The following is a 27,182-nucleotide window of genomic DNA, read 5'->3' as shown; positions in this document are numbered from 1 at the left end:
GTGAAGAGGGGGGTGCAGTTGTGGGACTAGGTGAGCTGCTCTTGCAGAGAGCCAGCATGGACACAATGGGCTGAATAGCCTCCTTCAGTGCTGTAACCATTCAATGATTCACAATACATATATCAGCAATGAAATATTCAAATAAACTCAAATATGGCAGAACATCTTAAAATAGCTTAAAGATAACAAAACTCAATAATTCCTTTACCAAACTCCTTCAATCCCATGACTAACAATTCTGCAGTCACAGACAGTTGATATAAGGTGATTAATCTTCTAGCGCATTCAATAGGCAGCTCATCTCTCAGAAAATGTTTATTTTTGGTAGTTTATTTGGCCTAGACTTTTTACATATATGTAAATATTTCAGTGTGTACACTACTTCATATGTGAGAACTAAAGAGGGGTAGTCCAAAGGAAACTCAGAGAAATAAAAACAATAGAATATGCAGACAAAGAGAGCAAAGGTGCTTTTATTATGCTGGTGCTAGCATTTTTACATATATGTAAATATTACATGACGTGTACTTTATATCATATCAAAGAGATATAAATGGCTCAAAGGAAATGCAGAAAACTAAAAGTGAAAGAGAAAGATATAGGCTGACAGGGAGAGAGAAAAGACACTCCTTTATTGTTACCTGGAAAAACTCAGCAGGTCTGGCAGCATCGGCGGAGAAGAAAAGAGTTGACGTTTCGAGTCCTCATGACCCTTCAACTATTTTCTTCTCCGCCGATGCTGCCAAACCTGCTGAGTTTTTCCAGGTAATTCTGTTTTTGTTTTGGATTTCCAACATCCACAGTTTTTTGCTTTTATATATATATTTTTTTACTCCTTTATTGTGCTGGTGCTTCCAAGTTTGCTAACACAGATATGGATAGCCAAATGCAAACTGCAGGGACTTCCGAAGATCGGTGGTACAGAAGGTCCACAAAAACATTAGGGCTTGCAGCAAGCTATTTAAGAACTGCACTTGGGAAACACAGCCCCATCATGGTGCAGCATGCAAACATCGACAGATAATGGGTATCAAGGGTGAACAATAGGAGACAGATTCATGGACATTAATTGTATGGTATATTTACCAGCCCTGTTTAGCTACCTTTTGTGTTACCTGCTTTTCTGTTTTCAAATATTTATATAGCTGTAATTTTCTAAGTTTCAAAGATAATGATAAAGTATCACAGTTGGAATGAGAATCAGAGATGCAGTGCCCTTAAACGCTGTAAATTACTTTTAGCTAGTTCTTTTTAGACGATTGCATAAAACACTGGAAGAAAGTTCTAGAAAAGCAATCAGATATGAAGTGAAATATTGACAATATCAAAAATGAAAAATCTTACATTTATATAGCACCTTTTACAATCTCAATGTCCCAAATTGTTTTACAGCCACTAAAGTGTAGTCACCTGTAATATAGGAAACACAGCAGCCAATTTGCACACAGCAAGGTCCCACAAACAGCAACATGTTAATAACCAGGTAATTTGTTTTTTTATGATGTTGATTGATGGATAAGTATTGGCCAGAGCACAGGGGAGAACTCTGCTGCTCTTCTGTGAAATAGTGCCATGTGATCTTTATGTCCATCTGAGAGGGCAGACAGGGCCTTAGTTTCATCCAAAAAATGCCATTTCTAATAGGACAGCACTGCTTTAGTGCTGCAATGAAATACCTTATAAAAATACACTTAAACACAATTGCCTGAAATGTCTGTGGGTGCTCCCAATCTACCACCATAAATATTAGAGAAGAGTTACTGCGTATAGAAAAGTTAGTATGAAGAAGGTAGTTTCTACAGGGATTGTAAACCATTTATTAGTTATCTTGTTTTGAGTTAGCATAATCTAACATCTATTGTATATACAAACACATAATATCACAATTACATATTAAGTTACTTGTCAGTTGGTAGTGGGAAGAGTAATGGGACTTAAGATAGACAAAGGCCTACTGGTATCCAACCCAGGGTATTAGAAGAAATAAGTGAGGAAATTGCAGTGTCATAATATTCCATGCTCTCTAAGATTCAGAAATTGGGCCTTTGGTTTTTAAAAATTGCAAATGTCATTCTATTACTGAAGGTAATTACAGACCTGTCACCTTAACATCTGTTTTAAAGAAGTTACTGAAAACTATTATCAGGGATATAGTGGTTGAACACTTAGACAAGTCTGAACTGATCAAGGAGAGTTGGCATGGATTTGTGAAAGACAAGTTATGGTTGAATAATCCAGTTAAAACTTTTGAGGAGATCACTGTCATGGTGAATAGGGAAGCAACTATGGGTGATGTTTGTATGGGCTTCTAGAAGATATTTATTTAGGTTCTACACAAGAGACTGCTAACAAAAATTAAAGCATGGAGAATTGGAGGTAACCTCATAACATGGGCTGGTAATTAGTTGGGAGTGGGGGACAGAGAGTGGAGCTAAAGGAAATGCTCTTTGATTTGTGGTATGTGACAAATGATGCTCCCAAGGAATCTATACTGAGACCCACAATTTTCACAATAGATGTTCATGACTTGGATGAAGGAACAGGGAATTTTATATCCAATTTGCAGATGGCACTAAGTAAGAAGCGCAGTTACAATGGGGCAGACAGATTAAGTGCATGGTAAAAATTATGGCAGACGGAGTTCAGTGTGGGGAATATAAGGTCATCCCTTTTGGTTACAAGAAAGGCAAACCTGAATTCTTTCTTAAAATTGAGTAGCTGTGGATGAACAATGGGATTTAGATGTGCATGTACATAAATGACAAAGTGCTCATGCTCAGATACAAAAAGTAATGCAAATGGCTAATGGAATGATGGGCTTTATTTCAAAGATGCTGAAAAACAAATTGAAAGAAGTAATGCTTCAGTTGTTTAAAGTCTGTTCAAATCCACCTGGAGTATTGTGTTCAATTCTGGTATCACTTCAGTAAGGATATGTTGGCCTTGGAGATAGTACACTGCAGATTCAATAGAATGATACAAGGGCATAAAAGGTTAAATTCTGAGAATACATAAGCTTGGCAAATAGTCCTTAGTTTAGAAGCTTGAGGGATAATCTGCTTGAGATGTTTAAATGATAAAGGCATTTGATAGGGTATATAAAAACATAAATAGGCTATTCAACCCATGAACATACTCCGGCATTCAATAAGATCATGGTTGATCTTCTGCCTCGACTGCACATTCCACATTATCCCCATATGCCTTGACTCCCTTAGTATTCAAAAATCTATTGGTTGGTCTTGATTATACTCAATTATGGAGTATCCACAGCCCTCTGGGATAGAGAAATCTCAATTCACAGGCCTTTGAGTGATAAAATTTCTTCTCATCTCAGTCATAAATAGCAGACTTCTTATTCTGAGACTGTAGCTCCTGGTTCTATACTCCATAGACAAGGAAAATGCCCTCCCAGCATTTATCCCAGCCCCTTAAGAATTTTATATGTTTCAATGAGATCACCTCATTCTTTTAAACACTAGGGAATGTAGGCCTCATCCACTCAATCTCTCTTCATACGACAATCCCCTCATCCAAGGAATTAGATGAATGAACCTTTGTTTTGCCCCCTCTAGGGCAAGTATATCCTACTTTAGGTAGGCGCAAAGAAATTATTTCCTCTGGTGCTGGAACCCACAATAAGCGAACATAATTTTAAAATGAGAGCTAGATCATTCCGGTGTAAAATCAGGCAGCACTTTTTCATACAAAGGGTAGTGGGAATCTAGAACTTTCTTTCCAAGGCAATTTGATAGATTTTTGCTTGGGAAGGGTGTCAAGGGTTATGGGCTGAAGATGAGAAGAAGGGTGGGAGTTAGGGTATACATTAGCTGTGAGCTAATGGGATTGGAGGAATAAGCTCAAGAGACCGAATGGGGATGGTAGCATAGAGGTGATGTCAGTGGACAAATAATGAAATGGCCAGATTAATGCTATGGAGGTATGAGTCCAATCCCTACCATGATAGTTGGAGAACTTAATTTCAATGAAGTAATATACAGGGAATAAAAAAATCTAGAACCTCATAACTGATGATCATGAAACTACTAGATTTTTGCAAGAACCCATGCAGTTCACTCATGTACTTCACAGAAGGAAATCGGCTGTCCTTCTCCTGCCTTCCCTACATGTTACTCCAGACCCACAGCAATGTGGTTGATTTTCAACTGCCCTCTGAAATGGCATAGTGAGTCATTCAGTTGCATCAGACCACTACAGAAAATTTGAATAAGAATTAAAATTGGGCAGATCACCCGGTGTCGATCTAAGCACGAGAAAAGGCACCTTCTGCCCAGCTGTCCCTCCAAATTCCTCCTCAGTATCCCAAAATTGGGAGAGCTGTCCCACAGAACAGTCATGCAACAAGCTCTGAAGAAGCCATACGCACTCGAAACGTTAATTCTGTTTCTCGTTCCACAGGTGTTGTCAGACCTATTGAGTTTTTCCAGCATTTCCTGTTTATATTATAGTCAAGTATCAACCTGACATAGTCATACTCATGGGACATTATCTCACAGCCAAAGTCCCAGGGCAGCATTTTCCCCCCATTGGGGGGATTGTGTGGGAGGACGCGCCGCCATTTTACATGGGCAGGCTAATTAAGGCCCACCCAGCATGACATGCGCTAGGAAGCACTATGTGCTCCCTGTGCGGGTGGGGGGGGGGGGGGGGGTGGGGTGGTGGATTCCCTGAGCTGGGACAGCGCTGTTTCGCGCATGCGCGTGAAAGAGCACACAGATCTCCCTGAGGCAAAGTGCCACTTCAGGGAGATTGGTTGAAGTTGTAAAAATTTTTTAAAAGGTTAGAAAAAATTTTCCTGACATGCCCCCTCATATCACATGAGTTGAGGCATGTCTAATACTTTTATTTAAAAATATTCCGAAAATTTTAAATCCCTCATGAAACCTCATCCCGCCCGTGGGTGAGGTTTCATGTTTTTTCGGAAGGCCGCCTGGGCTCGTCGCCTGCTTTCCAACCTTAAGGTTGGATGGGCAGGTCTATTAATCATTTCAATTACTTTTTTAATGGCCTTAATAGGCTGTTGACAGGTTGGCGGGGGCACAGCTGACTCGGCTGTGTGCCTGCCGAACTGAGAATCTAAATGACGCAGGGAGACATCAGGACGCACGCCTGACGTCACCCTGCGTTATTTTACACATCGGCAAGTGGGTCCCGCTCACCAACTGGAAAAAGCATCCCCCAGACTCCTCTATCATCCCTGGATATGTCCTTTCCCATCAGTAACAGAGATCCATTGGAGTTAGTGGCACAGTGGTATACATAGACAGGAGGTAGTGCCCTGGAAGCCCTCAATATTAACTCTGCTCCTGCTGATTCGCATCTACTGCCTGCCCTCAGCTGGTGAATCAGCACTCCTCAATGCTGAACACCAGGTCAAAGAAACACTGATGATAGTCGAAACAGAATGTACTTTGGATGGGGGATGTCAATGTCCATCACTAAGAGGAACTCAGTAGCACACTACTGACTGAACTGGCTGAATCCTGAAGGACATATCTGCCAGACTGGGTCTGTAGCAGGTGACAAGACAGAATGGGACAACATCCTCACAAATCTATATGTCACAGAAGCATATATCCATGCAGTATTGGTGGTAGAGTCCTTATGGAGATGAAGCCCCATCTTCACACTGAGGAGATCCCCTATCATGTTGTGTGGCACTAACTATACTAAATGGAATAGATTCTGAACAGATCTAGCAGGCCAAAACATCCAGGAGGTAGTGTGGGCCATCAGCAGCAGCAGGATTGTACTCTACCACAATCTGTAACCTCATTCGCCAGCATCTCCCTCATTACCATCACCATCAAGCCAGGGGACCAATCCTGGTTCAATGACAGGTGTAAGAGATAATGCCGGGAACAGTACCAGGCATACCCAAAAATGAGCTGCTGACATGGTGAAGCTACAACACAGGATTACATACATGCTAAACAGCAGAAGCTGTTATAGACAGAACTAACTGACCCCACACCAATGAATCAGATTAGTGCTCTGTAGTCCTGATACATCCAGTCATGAATAGTGGTGGACAATTAAACAACAGGAGAGAGACACTCCACAAGCATCCTCATCCTCAATGATGAGGGAGACAGCGTATCAGTGCAAAAGACAGGGCTGAAGCATTTGCAATCATCTTCAGTCAGAAGGTCCCTAACATCATAGATGCCAATCTTGGCAGGGCTTGACAGAGAGACACTGAGAGGTTGTTTCCGTTGGCTGAGGAATCGAGAACACAGGAGCACAGTCTCAGGACAAGGGGCCAATCATTTTAATACTGAGATGAGGAGAATTTTCTTCATTCAGAGGATTGTGAATCATTGGATTTTCTAACCCAGAGGGCTGTGGATGCTCCACTATTGACTAAATTTAAGGCTGAGATAGGCAGATTTTTGGTCTCTCAGGGAATCAACGGATATAGGGAATGGGCAGGAAAGTGGAGTTGAAACCCAAGATCAGCCATGATCATATTGAATGGCACAGCAGGCTCGACAGGCAGCATGGGTTACTCCTGTGCCTATCACTTGTATTATTCAGCCAATTCAATTAACTCCACGTGATATAAAGAAAAGCCTGAAGGCACTGGATACTATAAAGGCTATTGATCCAGACAATATCCTGGCAATAGTACTGAAGACTTGTGCTCCAGAACTAGCCACATCCCTGGCCAAGCTGTTCTAGTATAACTGAAACACTGGTATCGACCCAGATATGTGGAAAATTGCCCAGGTACGGCCTGTACACAAAAAGCAGGAAAAAACCAATCCAGCCAATTACTGCCCCATCATTCTATTCTCCATCATCAGTAAAGTAATGGAAGTGGTCACTGGCAGTTATATTAGAAGCACTTATTTAATAATAACCTGCTCATCAATGCTCAGTTTAGGTTCTGCCAGGGCTACTTGGTTCCAGACCTCATTATAACCTTGAGATAAAAACAAAAAAACTGCGGATGCTGGAAATCCAAAACAAAAACAAAATTACCTGGAAAAACTCAGCAGGTCTGGCAGCATCGGCGGAGAAGAAAAGAGTTGACGTTTCGAGTCCTCATGACCCTTCGACAGAACTTGAGTTCGAGTCCAAGAAAGAGTTGAAATATAACCTGGTTTAAGGTGTGTGTGTGGGGGGCGGAGAGAGAGAGAGAGAGAGAGAGAGAGAAGTGGAGTGGGGGTGTGGTTGTAGGGACAAACCAGCAGTGATAGAAGCAGATCATCAAAAGATGTCAACAACAATAGAACAAAAGAACACATAGGTGTTAAAGTTAAAGTTGGTGATATTATCCAAATGAATGTGCTAATTAAGAATGGATGGAAGGGCACTCAAGGTATAGCTCTAGTGGGGGTGGGGAGAGCATAAAAGATGTAAAAAAAATTTTTTTTTTTAAAAAATAATGGAAATAGGTGGGAAAAATCTATATAATTTATTGGAAAAAAAGAAAAGGAAGGGGGAAACAGAAAGGGGATGGGGATGGGGGAGGGAGCTCAAGACCTAAAGTTGTTGAATTCAATATTCAGTCCGGAATATTTTTTTAAAAAATTTTTTTACATCTTTTATGCTCTCCCCACTAGAGCTATACCTTGAGTGCCCTACCATCCATTCTTAATTAGCACATTTGTTTAGATAATATCACCAACTTTAACACCTATGTGTTCTTTTGTTCTACTGTTGTTGACATCTTTTGATGATCTGCTTCTATCACTGCTGGTTTGTCCCTACAACCACACCCCCACTCCACTTCTCTCTCTCTCTCTCTCTCTCTCTCTCTCTCTCTCCGCCCCCCACACACACACCTTAAACCAGGTTATATTTCAACTCTTTCTTGGACTCGAACTCAAGTTCTGTCGAAGGGTCATAAGGACTCGAAACGTCAACTCTTTTCTTCTCCGCCGATGCTGCCAGACCTGCTGAGTTTTTCCAGGTAATTCTGTTTTTGTTTTTGTTTTGGATTTCCAGCATCCGCAGTTTTTTTGTTTTTATCTCTGTGTTTAATTGACTGCCACTGCTCTTCAAGAAATGCCTACCTCCTTGAAGAAGTTCTGTTCTTTTCTGCGACAAGATTTCCATTCCTCTCTTTTGCCCTGCTCACCTTCCTTGCTTTCCATTTCCCTCCTGGTGTTTGACAAGGTGTTTACTAAAACCCACTTTCACAGCCATATCTCCTTTCTCAGTGACTGTCTCCATCTCCGACTTACCCCACGTGGATTTCAACTGAAATTCCACCCCTCATGTTTCGAACCCACCCAGGATTACAGGTATCTCCGGGACATAAAACGTTTCTCGGACTGTTGTTCCCGTCACATTCTGAAATCCACACTCAGTGCCATGCACCGCCATATGAACACACTCGACCCCTCCCTCCAGCAGCACTGCCGTACCCTTTTTCAAAGCTGCGCGTGCCCCCAGTTTCATGTTATCCTTCAGCTCATCCAACGCCTCAACAAGAAACTTTTTCTCTTTCTCTCAAGTGCTAAGGAACGCAAGCTCCAACAACTCATCGACACCAACACCCATCTAGGGCCCTCCACCCCAGCCTGTCCCTCCGTCCCCACCCCATCTTCCAATCCCAACCCCAGCCGTGTATTCACTATAGCCCCTGACCTTCCCCTCTCCAATGCTGAACGTTCAGTGCTCAGCAAAGGACTTAGTTTCATACCCTTACGCCCTCACCTCAATGAATTTCGGGCTCGGCATGATGCTGAACTCTTCTTCTGCCGTCTTCGTCTCCGGGCTCACTTCCTTGGGCAGGAGTCCTCTCCCAGTTCAACAGATTCTTTTACCCATCTCCAATATTCTCCCTCCACCTGGACCCCTCCCTCTGGATTCTTACCTTCTCTCGATCTTTTCATTGAGAACTGTCGGCGCCACATTAGTCGTCTCAATTTCTCTGCTCCTCTCACCCATTCTAACCTGTCTCTCTCTGAACTTACTGCACTCCATTCTCTCAGGTCCAATCCTAACATTGTCATCAAACCCGCTGACAAGGGTGGTGCTGTTGTTGTCTGGCGCACTGACCTCTACCTCGCGGAGGCTGAGCGTCAACTCGCAGACACTTCCTCCTACCTCTCCCTGGACCATGACCCCACCACTGAACATCAAGTCATTGTTTCCAGGACTGTCACTGACCTCATCTCCTCTGGGGATCTCCCTCCCACAGCTTCCAACCTGACAGTCGCCCAACATCGGACGGCCCGCTTCTATCTCCTACCCAAAATCCACAAATCCTCCGGGACACCCTGGTCCACTCCTCCATCACCCCCTACTCCTCAACCCCCTCCTATGGCACCACCCCATGCCCACACAAAAGATGCAACACCTGCCCCTTCACTTCCTCTCTCCTCACCGTCCAAGGACCCAAACACTCCACAGAACTGCTCCGGTAGACCGATCATCTCAGCTTGCTCCTGCCCCACAGAACTCATTTCTCGTTATCTTGACTCCCTTCTCTCTCCCCTTGTCCAGTCCCTTCCCACCTACATCCGTGATTCCTCTGACACCTTACGTCACATCAACGATTTCCACTTCCCTGGCCCCAACCGCTTCCTCTTCACCATGGACGTCCAATCCCTCTACACCTCCATCCCCCACCAGGATGGTCTGAGGGCCCTTAGCTTCTTCCTCAAACAGAGGCCCAAACAATCCCCATCCACCACTACTCTCCTCCGTCTGGCTGAACTTGTTCTCACACTGAACAATTTCTCCTTCAACTCCTCTCATTTCCTCCAAATAAAAGGTGTGTCTATGGGTGCTCGCATGCGCCCCAGCTATGCCTGTCTCTTTATGGGGTATGTGGAACATTCCTTGTTCCAGTCCTACTCCGGCCCCCTTCCACAACTCTTTCTCCGGTACATCGATGATTACTTCGGTGCCGCTTCATGCTCTCGTCGGGACTTGGAAAAATTTATTAATTTTGCTTCCAATCTCCACCCCTCCATCATTTTCACGTGGTCCAACTCTGACACTTCCCTTCCTTGACCTCTCTGTCTCAATCTCTGGTGATAGACTGTCCACCAATATCCATTACAAACCCACCGACTCCCACAGCTATCTCGACTACAGCTCCTCACACCCCGCTTCCTGTAAGGACTCCATCCCATTCTCTCAGTTCCTTCACCTCCGTCGCATCTGTTCCAATGATGCTACCTTCAAAAACAGTTCCTCTGACATGTCCTCCTTCTTCCTTAACCGAGGTTTTCCACCCACGGTCGTTGACAGGGTCCTCAATCGTGTCCGGCCCATCTCCCGCGCATCCGCCCTCATGCCTTCTCCTCCCTCCCAGAAACATGATAGGGTCCCCCTTGTCCTCACTTATCACCCCACCAGCCTCCGCATTCAAAGGATCATCCTCCGCCATTTCCGCCAACTCCAGCATGATGCCACCACCAAACACATTTTCCCTTCACCCCCCCCTATTGGCATTCCGTAGGGATTGCTCCCTCCGGGACACCCTGGTCCACTCCTCCATCACCCCCTACTCCTCAACCCCCTCCTATGGCACCACCCCATGCCCACACAAAAGATGCAACACCTGCCCCTTCACTTCCTCTCTCCTCACCGTCCAAGGACCCAAACACTCCTTTCAAGTGAAGCAGCATTTCACTTGCATTTCCCCCAACTTAGTCTACTGCATTCGTTGCTCCCAATGTGGTCTCCTCTACATTGGAGAGACCAAACGTAAACTGGGCGACCGCTTTGCAGAACACCTGTGGTCTGTCCGCAAGAATGACTCAAACCTCCCTGTCGCTTGCCATTTTAACACTCCACCCTGCTCTCTTGCCCACATGTCTGTCCTTGGCTTGCTGCATTGTTCCAGTGAAGCCCAACGCAAACTGGAGGAACAACACCTCATCTTCCGACTAGGCACTTTACAGCCATCCGGACTGAATATTGAATTCAACAACTTTAGGTCATGAGCTCCCTCCCCCATCCCCACCCCCTTTCTGTTTCCCCCTTCCTTTTCTTTTTTTTTCCAATAAATTACATAGATTTTCCTTTTCCCACCTATTTCCATTATATAAGAAAAAAAGAAAAAAAATTTTTTTTTTTACATCTTTTATGCTCTCCCCACCCCCACTAGAGCTATACCTTGAGTGCCCTACCATCCATTCTTAATTAGCACATTTGTTTAGATAATATCACCAACTTTAACACTTATGTGTTCTTTTGTTCTATTGTTGTTGACATCTTTTGATGATCTGCTTCTAACACTGCTGGTTTGTCCCTACAACCACACCCCCACTCCACTTCTCTCTCTCTCTCTCTCTCTCTCTCCGCCCCCCACACACACACACCTTAAACCAGGTTATATTTCAACTCTTTCTTGGACTCGAACTCAAGTTCTGTCGAAGGGTCATGAGGACTCGAAACGTCAACTCTTTTCTTCTCCGCCAATGCTGCCAGACCTGCTGAGTTTTTCCAGGTAATTCTGTTTTTCTCATTATAACCTTGACCCAAACATGGACAAAGGACTGAATTCCAGGGCTAAGTTGAAAATGGCTACCTTTGACATAAAGGCTGCATTTGACCAAGTGTGGCATCGAGGAGCTGTAGCAAAATTGAAGTCAATGGAAACCAAAGAGCAAACCCTCCACTGGTTGGACTCATACCTAGCATAAAGGAAGATGGTTGCCATTGTTGGATGCCAATCAAATCAGACCCAGGGCATCACTCGATGACACCTTCTATTACTTTGCTAATGATCAAGCATAGACTGATGGAACTGTAAATGACCAAGTTGGAGTTGTCCTGCTTTTTGTGGACAGAACATACCTGGGCAATTTTCCACTGAAGCAGTCCCTGCCTGTGTGCAGCAAGACATGGACAACATTCAGATTTGTGCTGATAAATGGCAAGTAACATTCATGCCACACAAGTGCCAGGCAATAACCATCTCCAACAAGAGGGAATCAAGCCACCCCCCTTGACATTTAATGGCATTACCAATGGTTAAACTTCACCATTAACATCCTGGGGGTTACCAGTGATCAGAAACTGAACTGGACTAGCCATATAAATACTGTGGCAAAAATAGATAAAAGATTGAGAATTCAGTGATGAGTAACTCAACTCCTGACTCCCCAAAGCCTGTCCATCATCTGCAAGGCACAATTCAGGAAGGTGATGAAATACTTTTCATTTGCCTGGATGAGAGAGATCCAACAACATTCAAAAAGCTCAACACCATCAAGGACAAAGCAGCATGCCTGAATACCACCCCAACCACCACTTTAAACATTCATCTGTCTTGACCAACAATGCACAGTGGAAGCAGTGTGTATCATCTACAAGATGCATTGCAGCAACTTATCACAGCTCCTTCAATAGCATCTTCCAAACCCAGAAGCTCTATCACCTAGAAAGACAAGAGCAGCGGACACATGGGAACACCACCACTTGCAAGTTTCCTCCAAGTTATACGCACCATATTGACTTGGGAATACAGTATATCACTGTTGCTTCACAGTCACTGGGCCAAGGTCCTGGCATTACCACCCTAATGGCTCTGTGGGTGTACCTACACCACATGGACTACAGTAGTTCAAGAAGGTGGCTCACCACCACCTTCTCAAGGGCAATTAGAGACAAATGCCAGTTTTGCCACATCCCGTGGATGAATTTTAAAAATGGCCTCCTTGTATGTTTCTAAGTTACATAAACTGACTAAGAAAAGGAGCCTAAATATGGAATCTCTCTGCTACCCTGTCCACCTCAACTACAATCTCATTTACCTACCCCTTTGCCTAGTATATCCTCCTCCCAACCAATCCCATAGTTTCTCCACTATCTTCTCTCATCCACCAGTGTTTATTACATGCAGCTATCCATGAACCCACCATCTTTGCCTCAATCCTGTACAATCCCAGCTCTTGGCCACTTAACTTCCACTCAATTTGAAGCTCACAGGATTGTCATCTTGTTTCTACCCTCTGACATTATTCTTACTACCTTCAAGAAGCTGTTATTTATCACCTCCTTAAAAAAAATTCCTTTACATCTCATTACACTCCACTTTTCATTTCTCTCTTTTGGAATGTTACTTCTTTGCCACCCTACTCCAACCCTTCACTGCTTCTTGTTTTAGACCCGCCGATCCAGCTTCCACTGCTGCACCCATTTGCACCCTCTCTCTCTAGTGAATGTAAGAAGATGGTTGTGGTTGATGGAGGTCATTTATCTAAGCTCCAAGATATCGCTGCAAGAGTTCCTCAGGGTAGTGTCCTTGGCCCAACCATCTTCAGCTGCTTCATCAATACCTTCCTTCCATCATAAGGTCAGAAGCTGGGATGTTTGCTGACAATTGCAAAATATTCAGCACCATTCGTAATTCCTCAGATACTGAAGTAGTCCATGTCCATATGGAGCAAGACCAGGACAATGTTCAGGTTTGGGCTGATAAGTGGCAAGTAGCATTCATGCCATATAAGTGCCAGGCAATGACCATATCCAACAGGAGAGAATCTAACCATTGCTCCTTACATTCAATGGCATTACCATCGCTAAATCCCCCATTATCAACATCCTGGGGGTTGCCATTGACCAGAAACTGAACTGGGCTAGCCATATAAATACTGTGGCTACAAGATCATGTCAAAGGCTGTGAATTCTGTGGTGTGTAACCCACCTCCTGACTCCCCAAAGCCTGTCCATGATCTACACAGCTCAAACAGGAGTGTGATGGAATACTCCCCAGTTGCCAAATGAGTGCAGCTGTAACAACACTCAAGAAGCTGAACACCATCCAGGACAAAGCAGCCTGCTTGATTGGCACCCCATCCATCCTCTTAAGCATTCACTGCTTCTACCACCGACGCACAGTAGCAGCAGTGTGTCCCATCTACAAGGTGCACTGCACTGACTCAGAAAGGGTCCTTCAACAGCACCTTCCAAACTCAAGACCTCTACCATCTAGAAGGACAAAGGCAGCAGATGCATGGGAACACCACCACCTGGAAGTTCCCAGCCATCCTGACTTTGAACTATTTCTTCACTGTCGCTGGGTCAAAAGCTTGGAACTCTCTCCCAAACAGCAATGTGGGTGTACCTACACCACACAGACGGTTCAAGTAGGCAGCTCAGCACAAGCTTCTCAAGGGCAATTAGGGATGGGCAACAAATAATGGCCTAGCCAGCGAAAGCATAAATTTAAAAAATGTAAAAGATCCCATGTCAGTATTTTGAAGGAGAGCAGGCAAGTCCTCCCTGGTATCCTGGCTGATATTTACCCCTCAATTAATATCACTGAAAAAAATCCTTGGTCATTTTGACATTGATATTTGTGGGAGCTTGCTGTGTGCCACATTTCCCACGTTACTACAGTCACTTCAAAAACACTTCATATATGAAGCGCACTGAGTATTCCTAGATAGACGTCACATCAATGCAAGTCTTTTACCTCTTAAACAAGCTGATTGTAGAAGAATGGATTCAACTTCTCCGAGATTGTGCTGATCCCGCCCAGTTTTACTGTTTTGCCTTTCCCGTTCAATCTAAAGCTTCTGTCACTCTCACAGTTCGCCATCAGATAACTGAGCTGGAGGCGTCAAACTTTCCCCTGAAACATTGGGACAGGAAGCGGTATGAAATACCTCCAGTGCACACTAGTGGTCAGAAACGTCCTCTGGCCAGTTTGTAGCTGAGGCTGGTCCTCGGGCAGAATTCCTGAAACCACTCAAAAAGGCGAACCAGGCAAGTAAACTGACCGACTTGAACAGGTTTGGGAGAGAAATTGCTGAAGATTCGAGATGGCCGGCACCGAGGAACGACAGCAGGTAAGAAACTGTCCAATTCCAATTTTTAAAAATACAAGTGTCTTTCTTTCAAAATAAGAGGGACAGGAAAGATAAGAGCTTTCTAACTGGAATAATGACAACACAGGATGGCATTGTATGAGATCCAGGGTTCAAGTGATAACTAAAACTTGTCTGAGGATGCTTACAGTATAAACAGAAAGTATCCAGCAAGTAGCAGCCGCCGGTTTACATTGGGAAGCGGTTCTGTAATTGGTGCTGAGTCCCTCACAGATGATTTCCGTAATGACAGGTCAGGAGAGACGACTGGGCTACTCCGATTCCGATTAGAATCGTGTATCGTAGAAAAGTGATATTTCACATAAACAGATTTTCATAGGATCATGCGATTGAGGAGCAAGCGTGGGCCATTCGGTTCTTCGAAGCTGCTTCGCCATTCAGTAAGATCATGGCTGATCTGGTTGTTGTCTCAACATCATTTTCCTGTCTGCCCCCCATAACATTTGACGTCATTTTCTACCAAGAATCTATTTAACTCTGCCTTGAATAAATTCAATAAATTAATTAATAATAAATTCAATCGTGGCAGCAGGAGACTCTATTGGCAGAGGGGGGTGCAGGCTTGACTTTTCATTGGGTTTATTATTAATCAATGAGCAGATGCAAGTCCCAATATGAAGAGACACTTAACTATAACAAGTTTCATTCCCTCTGACGTGCACTTGTTAATGCCTTTACATGAACGTTGCATCTGTGCGATATTCTCAAAAGGGTGGAACTAGTGTACAAAATAGAACACACAGAAATTTCACATTCAGGCTTTCAAAGGAAAACCTTTTTTATTGTAGTGAATTACCACATCTGAGTTTTTGAAATAAAAGTTTTCTATGAAGGGTAAACTCCTTTGGCATTTCTGAACCAACTATTTATATGCTTAGCAGAAGTCACTACAGGCAAAATTCCTCTTTGCTGCTCAAATTTCTAGTAAAATTATCAATAGGAGCTATTTCATCTCTATATGTCACATTGGCATTTAAATTGCTAGAAAAATTAAGGCACCCACGATTATTAATGCTTAAAAAACCCCCAATGATTTGTGATGGGGAAACCTGCTCAGATTTGCCACAATTGTCCTTAGACAAATAGAGCAAAATAAGACTTTCTGGGTAGAACTTCAGGTGAGCCCATTTTTGGACGTGTAGGGGTGGCTCGCAGGATACTTTCTCTGCATTTAAAATGTGAGACCTGAGGCACGACACAGAATCACAGAATTGTTACAGTGCAGAAGGAGGCCATTCGGCCCATCATGCCTGGACTGGCTCTCCAATGAGCAATTCACCGAGTGCCATTCTCTCACCTTCTCTCCATAACCCTGCTCGTTGTTCCTTTTCAGATAACAATCTGATCCCATTTTGAATGCCTGACTTAAACCAGCCTCCACCACACTGTCAGGCAGTGCACTCCTGAAGTTTTTTCAACACTCGCTGTCTGAAAAGTTTTTCCTCATGTCGTCTTTTGCCAATTACTTTAGATCTGTGCCCTCTTGTTTCTGATGCTTTTGCTAGTAGGAATAGTTTCTCCCTATCCACTCTGTCCACACCACTCATTAATTTGAATACCTCTATCAAATCTCCCCTCAGCCTTCTCTTTTCCAAGGGAAATAGTCCCAGTTTCTCAAATCTATCTTTGCAACTGAAGTTCTTCATCCCTGGAACCATTCCTGTGGACCATTTCTGCACACTTCCTTACTCTTGCACCCTGTGCCCCTATTAATAAAGTCTAGGATACTGTATGCTTTATTAACCACTCTCTCAACCTGTCCTGCCATCTTCAATAACTTATGTACATATACACCCAGGTCCCTCGGCTGCACTCTCTTTAGAATTGTACCCTTTATTTTATGTTGTCTCTCTATTTTCTTCCTACCAAAATGAATCACTTCACATTTCTCCACATTGAACAGCATCTGCCAATTGTCTGCCAATTCCACCAACTTTTCTATGTCCTTTTGAAGTTATATGCTATTCTTCTCACAGTTCACAATGTTTGCAAGTTTTGTAATATTTACAAATTTTGAAATTGTGCCCTGTGCACCAAGATCTGCATCATTTAATATATATCTGGAAATGCAAGGGTCCAACACTGATCCTGGGAAATTCCCACTACAAACCTTCCTCCAGCCCAAAAACATCCATTAACCACTCATCTCTGTTTCCTGTTATTCAGCCAATTTCGTCTCCATGTTGCTACTGTTATCCCATGAGTGATAACTTTGCTCATGTGTCGATTGTATGGCACTGTATAAAAAGCCTTTCTTAATTAACCCGCATTTGTCAATGTGACTATTAATTTTGTCCTGAATTATTGTTTCTGGAAGTTTCCCCACCACCAAACTGACTGGCCTGTGGTTGTTGGGCTTATCTTTACATCCTTTTTTGAAACATTGGCAATTCCCCAGTCTTCTGGAACTACCCCTGAGTTTAAGAAAGACTGGAAAATTATGGCCAGTGCCTCCACAATTTCCACTTGCACTTCTCTCAGTATCCTTGTACACATTTCATCCAGCCTTGGTGCCTTACAGATAGCCAATCTAATCCCTTCTCCATATCAATACCTTTTCCATAACAATTTTAAATCATTCTAATGTATTAATTATCTCCCCTTTCACTGTGGCCTGGCTAGCAGATTCTTGCATCGTAAAGACAGATGCAAAGTATTCATTTAATACCTCAGCCTTTATTCCCCTGTCTCCATATGTAAATCCCCTTTTTGGTCCCACATTGACCCTACTTGTCCTTTTTAACCACCTTTTTGCTAGTGGTATTGTCACTGGACTGGTAACCCAGAATCCCAGGGTAATGCTCTGGGGACTGGGGTTCGAATCCCACCACGGCAAATGGCGAAATTTGAATTCGGTAAAAATTGGGAATTAAAAGTCTAATGATGACCGTGAAACCATTGTCGATTGTTGTAAAAACCCACCTGGTTCACTAATGTCCTTTAGGGAAGGAAATCTGTCACCCTTACCTGGTCTGACCTACATGTGACTCCAGAACCACAGCAATGTGGTTAACTTTTAATTGCCCTCTGAAATGCCTAGCAAATCACTCAGATATATCAATCCTCTAAAAAGTTTTAAATGAATGGAACCAGATGGACCACCCAGCATCGACCTAGGTGCAGGAAATGACCTGGTAAACTCAGCCCTGTTGGCCCTGCAAAGTCCTCCTTATGAACATCTGGGAGCTGGTGCCAAAATTGGGAGAGCTGTCTCACAGACTAGTCAAGCAACAGCCTGACATAGTCATTCTCACAGAATCATACCTTACATATAACGTCCCAGACACCACCATCACTATCCCTGGGTATGTCCGGTCTCACTATCAGGACAGACCCAGCAGAGCTGGCGGCACAGTGGTAATCAGCAAGGGGTTTCCTTGCGCATGTTTGACCTGATGCCATGAGACTTCATGGGGTCCGGAGTCAATGTTGAGGACTCCCAGGGCAACTCCCTCCTGACTGTATATCACTGTGCTGCCACCTCTGCTGGGTCTGTCCTGCCACCTCCCCCGGCTCCCTCAGCTGATGAATCAGTGCTCCTCCATGTTGAACATCACTTGGAGGAAGCACTGAGGATGGCAAGAGCACAGAATGTACTCTGGGTGGGAGTCTTCAATGTCTATCACCAAGGGTGGCTTGGTGGCACCACTACTAACTGAGCTGGCTGAGTCCTAAAGGACATAGCTGCTAGACTGGGTCTGCAGCAGGTTGTGAGGGAACCAACAAGAAGGAAAAACATACTTGACCTCATCCTCATTAACCTGCCTGCCACAGATGCATCTGTCCATGACGGTGTCAATAGGAGTGATCACCGCATCATCATTGTGGAGATGAAGTCCTGTCTTCACATTGAGGATACCCTCTATTGTGTTGTGCGGCACTACCACTGGGCTAAATGTGATAGAATTCAAACAGATGTAGCAACTCAAGGTTGGGCAGCCATGATGTGCTGCAGGCATCAGAAGCAGCAGAATTGTACTTGAACACAATCTGTAACCTCATGGCCCGGCATATCCCCCACTCTACTGTTACCACCAAGCCAGCGGATCAACCCTGGTTCAATGAAGAGTGCAGGAGGGCATGCCAGGAACAGCAGCAGGCTTGCTTAAAAATGGTTGTCAACCTGGTGAAGCTACAACACAGGACTACTTGTGTGCCAAATAGCTTAAGCAGCAAGTGATAGACAGAGCTAAGTGATTCCATAGCTAACGGATCAGATCCAAGCACTGCAGTCCTGCCACGTCCAATCGTGAATGGTGGTACACAATAAAATAACTCACTGGAGGAGGAGGCTCCACAAATATCCCAATCCTCAAATATGGGGGAACCCAGCGTATCAGTGCAAAAGATAAAGCTGAAGCATTCACAACAATCTTCAGCCAGAAATGCTGAGTGGATGAATCATCTCTGCCTCCCCCAAAGGTCCCCAGCATCACAGGTGCCAGTCTTCAGCCAATTCGATTTACTCCACATGATACCAAGAAAGGGCTGAAGGCACTGGATACTGCAAAGGCTATGGGCCCTGAAAATATTCCGGAAATAATACTGAAGACTTGTGCTCCAGAACTTGCCACATCCCTAGCCAAGCTGTTCCAGTACAGCTACAACACTGGCATCTACCCAGCTATGTGGGAAATTGTCCAGGCATGTTATGCACACAAAAAGCAGGACAAATCCAACCCAGCCAATTACTGCCCCACCAGCCTACTCTCCACCATCAGTAAAGTGATGGAAGGGGTCATCAACAGTGCTATCAAGCAACACTTCCTTATCAATAAATAACCTGCTCACTGATGCTCAGTTTGGGTTCCGCCAGGGTCATCAGCTCCTGACCTCATTACAGCCTTGGTTCAATCATTGTCAAATGAGCTGAACTCCAAAGGTGAGGAGAGAGTGACTGCCCTTGACATCATTTGACTGAGTGTGGCATCAAGGAGCCCTCGCAAAACTGGAGTCAATGGGAATCAGGGGGAAAACTCTCTGCTGGTTAGAGTCATGCCTAGCACATAGGAAGATGGTTGTGGTTTTTGGAGGTCAATCATCTCAGTTTCAGGACATCAGTGCAAGAGTTCCTCAGGGTAGTGACCTAGGCCCAACCATCTTCAGCTGCTTCATCAATGACCTTCCTTCCATCATGAGGTCAGAAGTGGGGATGTTCGCTGATGATTGCATAATGTTCAGCACCATTTGCAACTCCTCAGATACTGAAACGGTCCATGTCCAAATGCAGCAAGACCTGGACAATATCCAGGCTTGGGCTGAACAGTGGCAAGTAACATTTGCACCACACAAATGCCACGCAATAATCATCTCCAATAAGAGAGAATCTAACCATCGCCCCTTGATATTTAATGGCATTACCATCACTGAATTCCCCTACTAGCAACAGCCTGGGTGTTACCATTGACCAGAAACTGAACTGCACTAGCTATATAAATACTGTGGCTACAAGAGCAGGTCAGAGGCTAGGAATCCTGTGGCAGGTAACTCACTTCCTGACTCCCCAAAGCCTGTCCATCTATAAGGCACAAGTCAGGAGTGTGATGGAGTTCTCTTCACTTGTCCGGATGAGTGCAGCTCCAACAACACTCAAGAAGCTTGACACCATCCAGGACAAAGCAGCCCGCTTGATTGGCACATCTGTCACAAATATTCACTCCCTCCACCACCAATGCACTGTGGCAGCAGTGTGTATCATCTACAAAATGCACTGCAGAAACTCACCAAGGCTTCTTTGACAGCACCTCCCAAACCCATGACCACTACCATCTAGAAGGACAAGGGCAGCATACACCACCTGGAAGGTCCCCTTCAAGCCACTCACCATCCTGGCTTAGAAATACATAGCCGTTCCTTCACTGTGGCTGGGTCAAAATCCTGGAACTCCCTCCTAATAGCACTCTGGGTGTACCTACACCTGCAGCGGTTCAAGAAGATAGCTCACCAACACCTTTTCAAGGGAAGGGTAATAAATGCTAGCCTAGCCAGCAACACCCATATCCCATGATTGAATTAAAAAAAATGCCTATAGAAGACTTTGGGATCCCCTTTTATGTTGGCTGTCAGTCTCCTTTCATACTCTCTCTTTGCTTCTCTTATTTGCTTTTTCAGTTCCCCTTTAAACCTTCTATATTCAGCCTAGTTCTCGGTTGTATCTCATACAATCACAATCTCATTCAATATAAACACTAGTACATTTGACTTATAGGATGGATTGAAAGACAATTTGAGTTTAAGGGTTTGATTTACTGTAAGAAGTAAATTGTCTTGTACTTTATAATTCTTTTTATCTGTTCTTGGGATGTGGTCATCACTGGCTAGGCCAGCATTTATTGCCCATCCCTAATTACCCTTGAGAAGATGGTGGTGAGCTGCCTTCTTGAATTGCTGCAGTCCATGTGGTGTAGGTAGTGCTGTTAGGGAGGGAGTTCCAGGATCTTGACCCAGCAACAGTGGAGGAATGGCGATATATTTCCAAGTCAGGATGGTGACTGGCTTGGAGGGGAACTTCCAATTGGTCATGTTATAATGATGCGGGTGGCTTTGGCTATTCAGTTTGTTTTGTCATGCTTGGATGATATAATAACATCTTGAATTTACCATAGACAAGAGTTTGAAGGCCTTTCAGAGAAAGAAAAGGCAGGGAATGGGGCTAGCTGGGTTGCTCTTATACAGAGCCAGTACAGACATAGCAAATCTGAATGGCTTCCTTCTGTGCCCTAACCATTCTATGATTCCCTAAATGTTGAAGAGTGGCAGTTATGAAATTGGCAAGGAAAGCATTGGAATAGTCAAGTGTGGAGGCACAAATGAGGATTTCAGCACTGGTGGGGCTGTGCTAGGGGTGGAGACAGATAGTGCTGCATAGGAGGAAAGAGGCTGTCTATGTGACAGAGAGAACGTGGATCTGGCACTCACTGGAGGAACAAACAAGACACTGAGGTTCTGAACAGTCTGCTTGAGCCTGAGGGAGATGCCTGGAAGAATGAAGTCAATAGCAAGCGAGTAGGTTTAGATTGATCTCAATTTTCTCAAACACATGAATATGCCTGTCGGCCGGATTTTGTATTGTGAATGGCAGTGGCCGGGATTTTTTGGCCCCACCTGTGGTGTGCATCATCATGGGCAGGATGGGAAAATTTGGACTTTTGGCAGCTCTCCAAATTTTTCCATCCCACCCGCGATGACGCCCGCCACTGCCGGGGCTGGAAAATCCTACCCGGTGAGACTATCAGCGCTCACCACTATAATGGAGAAAAACTTCTGACAATCCCACGTGGAAATTCAAAATTTACAATCCAAGATAGCTTCTTTTGAAGGTGTGCAGTAACATTACTAATAGACTTGGCACCGAAATCAGTGTCATGGCGTGAACTTGAGGTGCCTTCCAGTAGTTCCCACTAAAGATGCCATTAAATTTAGACTGGGGAAGAGCATTTTTAATGGCATGGTAAGTGATACTTACTGACAAACAGCCTCTCTGACTCTGAAAATTTATTTTTCCTTCAGGAGATAATTAACATGGAGGTTTTAAAGGAATATCTTTTTTTTCTGTTTGTCTCTTTTAGCTTCTTTTTACTGTTTTGTGGTACGTGAGTTTCACTGGTAAGGCCAACATTTGCTATTCATCCCAAACAGCCCTTGAGAAGGTGGTGGTGAGCTGCCTTCTTGAACTATGGCAGTTCATGTGGTGTAGGTACACCACAGTGCTGTTAGGGAGTGGGTTCCAAGATTTTGACTCAGTGACAGTGAAGGAAGGACAATATATTTCCAAGTCAGGATGGTGTGTAGCTTGAAGGGAACATCCAGGTGGTGGTGTTCCCATGCATCTGCTGCCCTTGCCCTTCCAGATGGTAGAGGTTTGGAAGGTGCTGTCAAGGAGCCTTGGTGATTTGCTGCTGTGCATTTTGTAGATGGTACACATTGCTACCACTGTACATCGGTGGTGGAGGGAGTGATGTTTAAGGTGGTGGATGGAGTGCTGATCGAGGGGCTGCTTTGTCCTTTTCTCTCTCTCTTAATTCTATCTGCCTTTCCCAATCTTTATTCTGCTTTCTGTACATCATTAAGTTTAATTTGTATTTCCTGATTTATAGTTCATAGTTCCGGATTTAGACTCTCCATACCTCAGTAAGGTTCTTGAGTCAAATTTGTTGAAGAGCCTTGCTCACTCATGCCACAGATGCCTTTTACATTGTGTGTTACAATTATGAGGTTTATAAGATTATGTTTTGGAACAGTGGCTTTAATTTAAGGTAAAATGGAGGGGGTCACGTGGCTTATTCTGATGTCTGCTGGACAGCAGATCTCAATGGTTTGATTGTTAGAGTTCAAAGGAAGGCTTAGCTTGTTTGGCTTCATTGTATTTGGGATGTTTGACTATACAGAGAAGTCGTTGTTAAGTCTAACCGCACCTGAGAGACTTTCGGAACTAACGAAAAGCACCGGGTACAAATCTTACCTGTTAGTGAGGCTTCATGTCAATGAATGCAAATTCAGTTTGTTATTTGAATAAACCAGAATTGTCATGACTATAAACAGTAAATATACAGAACACTGTCAAAGTTGAGGAAGAATTAGCATTATGCAAATATGGGAACATGGTAAAAAACACCTAAACAAGCAAAAAGCTAATGTAGATTCTGGAAATCAGAAGCAAAAACTGAAAAGGCTGGAATCAGTCAGCAGGTCAGACAATTGATGCTTGAGTGTGGACCCTTCAGAGAAACAGGCATACATATTAATATTAAAAGGAGGATAATATATAATATATATATATAGAGGGAACATCAATGTCAAATTGTAGCAACTTATACATGCTACAATCCTCTGGCCTGATCATTGATCATTTATGGCAGTAACTTCAACATTAGGTTTTAAGTTTCAATGATTTTTATTTTGTATCTGAACCCCAGGTCTTTCAATCACATGATGAGCAACATCAGGGTTGCCAAATGTGGTTGGTCTTATTTCTGGAGATTTCCTATAGCTTCCAGCCTCCATACCTGGTCAAACAGCCTTTTCTCCCATTATTTTTATAACTAATAAAAATGCTCAGAAAAAGTATTTAGCTCCCAAGCTGCTAGCAGCAGTGTTCAAGAGAATAATCTTAAATCCTGGAAACTTCAGGGCAATCAAGAAGGTTTGGCAACATATTAACACCCAATCTTTTGGTAGTACAGAACTTGAGTATTGCTGAAAAAAGAGACATGTTGAAGCTTTTTGTCTTGCACTCACAGGGACACTTCTTAAGGATACCAATATAAAGGGAAAACAACAATTCTCCATTGTAACACCTCTACCTATCAGAGTCCACTTGTCAACCAATCAGAGCTCTCTTCTCATATAGTATAATTTATTTGCCCCTTATATTGGTATTCTTGTGGTGTCCTGATGAGTGCAAGACAAAAAGCTTCGACATGTCTCTTTTTTCAGCTATTATTAACACCTGTTTTTTCATCTCCCATGCCGCTGTCCAGGGTGCTTTTTAATGTTAATATTCCTCAGATGAGGAATAACATTTTCTATAATTATGCAATTTAGTATACTATATTCACTGCTCATTGTGTGATTGCCTCATCAGTGTGGGGAATATTCAGTCCAGACACACAACCTTGAGCTCCTTTTTGTGTGCCACTTCAATTCCTCTCCCCCTCTGACCTCTCTGCCTTTTGCCTTCAATAATGTTCCAGTAAAGCTCAATGCAAGCTGGGAGAACAGCAGCTCATCCTTCTATGAGGCAGCTCTCTGGCCTTAATATTGACTTTAATAAATTCAGACCTAATTATTTTTCTCAATTTCTCTCTGGAAGGAAATCCTGGTGTTGTTGAATGGGTGCATTCACACTTTTGAGGGGATTGGCAAGTGAATTGATTTTTGGGTAGAGTCTCCATCTGACACAGTGCTGGGCGGGGCCACCAAGCTTTCATTTTCTCCTTTCCGGCTCCCAGGCTGCTGAAGCCTGCCCATATTGCCAGTATTTTTCAGCTCCAGTCCACAACATCTCCCACCACCCCGCCTCAGCTATTTACATGCTCCCTGTGTTTTATAAATGCCTTTAATTTCTTTGATTGCTCTTATTGTGCCTTTGTTGTGTGCTGTAGACATCACTATAACCATTCAACCAGCTCCTGTTTTCTACTTAAAGCTCTGTACTGTTCATTCTGATTTCTCTTGCATTTTGTTGGACGTTTGTGTAGGTGTATGTGTATTTATGTCAATGTGTGAGTGTTTGCGTCCATGTGGAGGTATGCATATCTGTGTGTGTGTGTGTGTTTTTATACCTGTGTTTGTCTGAGTGTGTAGGTGTGTGTGACAGCTTTTCCTTCACTTTACTCTATTCCTTTTTAAATTCTCATTTATAATTTCTTACAGTTCCTGAAACATTGAGGAGAATTTTACAGCCTCCCTACCCATCCCGACAAGTCCCAGTGGGTGTGGTTTTGGCAGGGGGAGGGGGGGTCGGGTGGTCAGCCCACTGCCTTCCCGCCCAGCTCTGACTTGGTTCCCACAATATAGGGGGTGGATAAGGCACCCACTGGGCTACCTGCCCATAGGCCTACTGAGACCCTTAATTGACCAATTAAGTGGCAATTAAGGGTCTCAATCCACCTCTACTGCCATTACACACTGGGCAGGGAAAGGCAGGTGAGAGTTGAAAGGTCATTGTTTTCACCAACATTGGTGAAAAAGTGGGAAGAAAGCGGTGAGTACTTCCTTTGTTGGGGGGGTTGGGGTTGCCCTGTGCGCATCATGGGCAGCACCTCTTAAGACCATATCCCACTTTGTGCCTTCCTGCCTGTCCTCCAAAACCTGACCCACCCCACCCCCCCTCCTCCCAAGGGTGCCTAAATGCTCCCCACTTAAGAAAAGCTGGACTCACCTTGTCCTGTGTCCATAACATTTCCTCCCAGGGCCTCCTTGCAGTACCAGCAACGCCTACTATGCTCTTCTGGCGCTGCTGGGACTGCAAGAGCTGCCAGCCAATCAGATTTCCTGGCAGTTCTCGAGGCAGAGACTTTCTTCCAGTAAAGGATGGGAGTCTGACCCTCAGTTTGTTAAGGCCACCTGCAGCATATTATCACCTTTTTAAAAATTGAGTTTTCTTCCAGCAGAGCGAGCAGTATGCACCTCCCACAAAAAAATCAGCCCATTGACCTAGAATTGCTGGTAAAACAACAGCAAATTTATTGCAAATGCCCTTGTTTGCATCTGGTTCCATTCTTGTTTATCTAATAATTGCCAGAGAATCATCTGAAATGGTTTCTCTTCCTGCTTCTGCACTGTTACATCTGGTGTCCCCTAATGATCTATCCTTAACCCCCTCATGTTTCCCACCTACATGCCGTCCTTCCCGACATCATCTGAAAGCAAAGCATTAAGTTTTCACATGTATGCTGATGGCATCCAGCTTTACCTCCTCCCCATCTCTCTCTCAACCCCTCCACTTCTCTAAATTGCCAGACTGCTTGACTAACATCCGGTACTGTATGAGCAGAAATTTCCCCCAACTAAATATTGGGAAGACCAAAGTCATTATCTTCGGTCCTTGCCACAAACTTTGCTCACTAGCCCCGGACTCCTTCCCTGTCCCTGGCAACCGGCTGAGGCTGACAACCTTGATATCATATTTGAGATGAGCTTGTGGCAACATACCAGCTCCACCACAAAGACCACCTTTTTCCACCTGCCTAACATCCCCTGACTCCTCCTCCACTTGAGCTCATCGGCAGTTGAAACCCTCATTCATGCCTTTCATGTTACCCCTACAGTTGACTATACTAAAGCAGTCCTAGCATTCCTCCCACTTTCCACTCTCCGTGATCTTGTGATGATCCAAAACTCTGCTATCCATGTCCGAACTTACACCAAGTCCTGTTCAACCCTCAACCGAATGTTTCTACACTGGCCCCCAGTTAAGCAATGCTGCGACTTTAAAATGCCCATCCTTATTTTCAAATACCTCTATGGCCTCCCTCTCTCTGTAATCCTCTCCAATCCCACAACCATCCAAGATATCTGCACTCCTCTAACTCTGGCCATTTGAGCATCCCTGATTCTAATCACTCCACCATTGATGGCTGTGCCTTCAGCTGCCACAGCCCTAAGTTCGGCAATTCCCTCCCTAAACTTCTCCACCTCTCTATCTCAGTTTCCTCCTTTAAGGTGTTCCTTAAAACCTAACCCTTTGACCAAGGCTTTGGCCACCTGCCCTAATATCCCCAAAGGCTCGGTATCTACTTTTGCTTTATAATGCTCCTGTGAAACACCTTGGGAGCTTTCATTACATTAAAGGGACTATAGAAATATAGATTGTTGTTGTTTTGTAACAAATCCCAAGACAGATGTTTTAATGAA

General features: G+C 44.0%; 1 protein-coding gene across 1 annotated transcript in view; it reads left to right on the top strand.

Annotated features, from left to right (window-relative positions):
- trpm5 (transient receptor potential cation channel, subfamily M, member 5) overlaps positions 1-27,182 on the top strand; it is a 134,464-nt gene that overhangs the window by 1,873 nt on the left and 105,409 nt on the right. Inside the window, exon 2 of the mRNA XM_041198375.1 lies at positions 14,529-14,786. Within this exon, the coding sequence (XP_041054309.1) occupies positions 14,760-14,786 (27 nt within the window). The 5' untranslated portion in view covers positions 14,529-14,759. The remainder of the gene's footprint in view (positions 1-14,528; positions 14,787-27,182) is intronic.

This window comes from Carcharodon carcharias, chromosome 10, assembly GCF_017639515.1.
Source record: "Carcharodon carcharias isolate sCarCar2 chromosome 10, sCarCar2.pri, whole genome shotgun sequence".
In the NCBI taxonomy this organism is placed as follows: domain Eukaryota; kingdom Metazoa; phylum Chordata; class Chondrichthyes; order Lamniformes; family Lamnidae; genus Carcharodon; species Carcharodon carcharias.
Note: the sequence above shows the minus strand (reverse complement) of the source record. Positions and strands in the feature narration are given on the sequence as shown.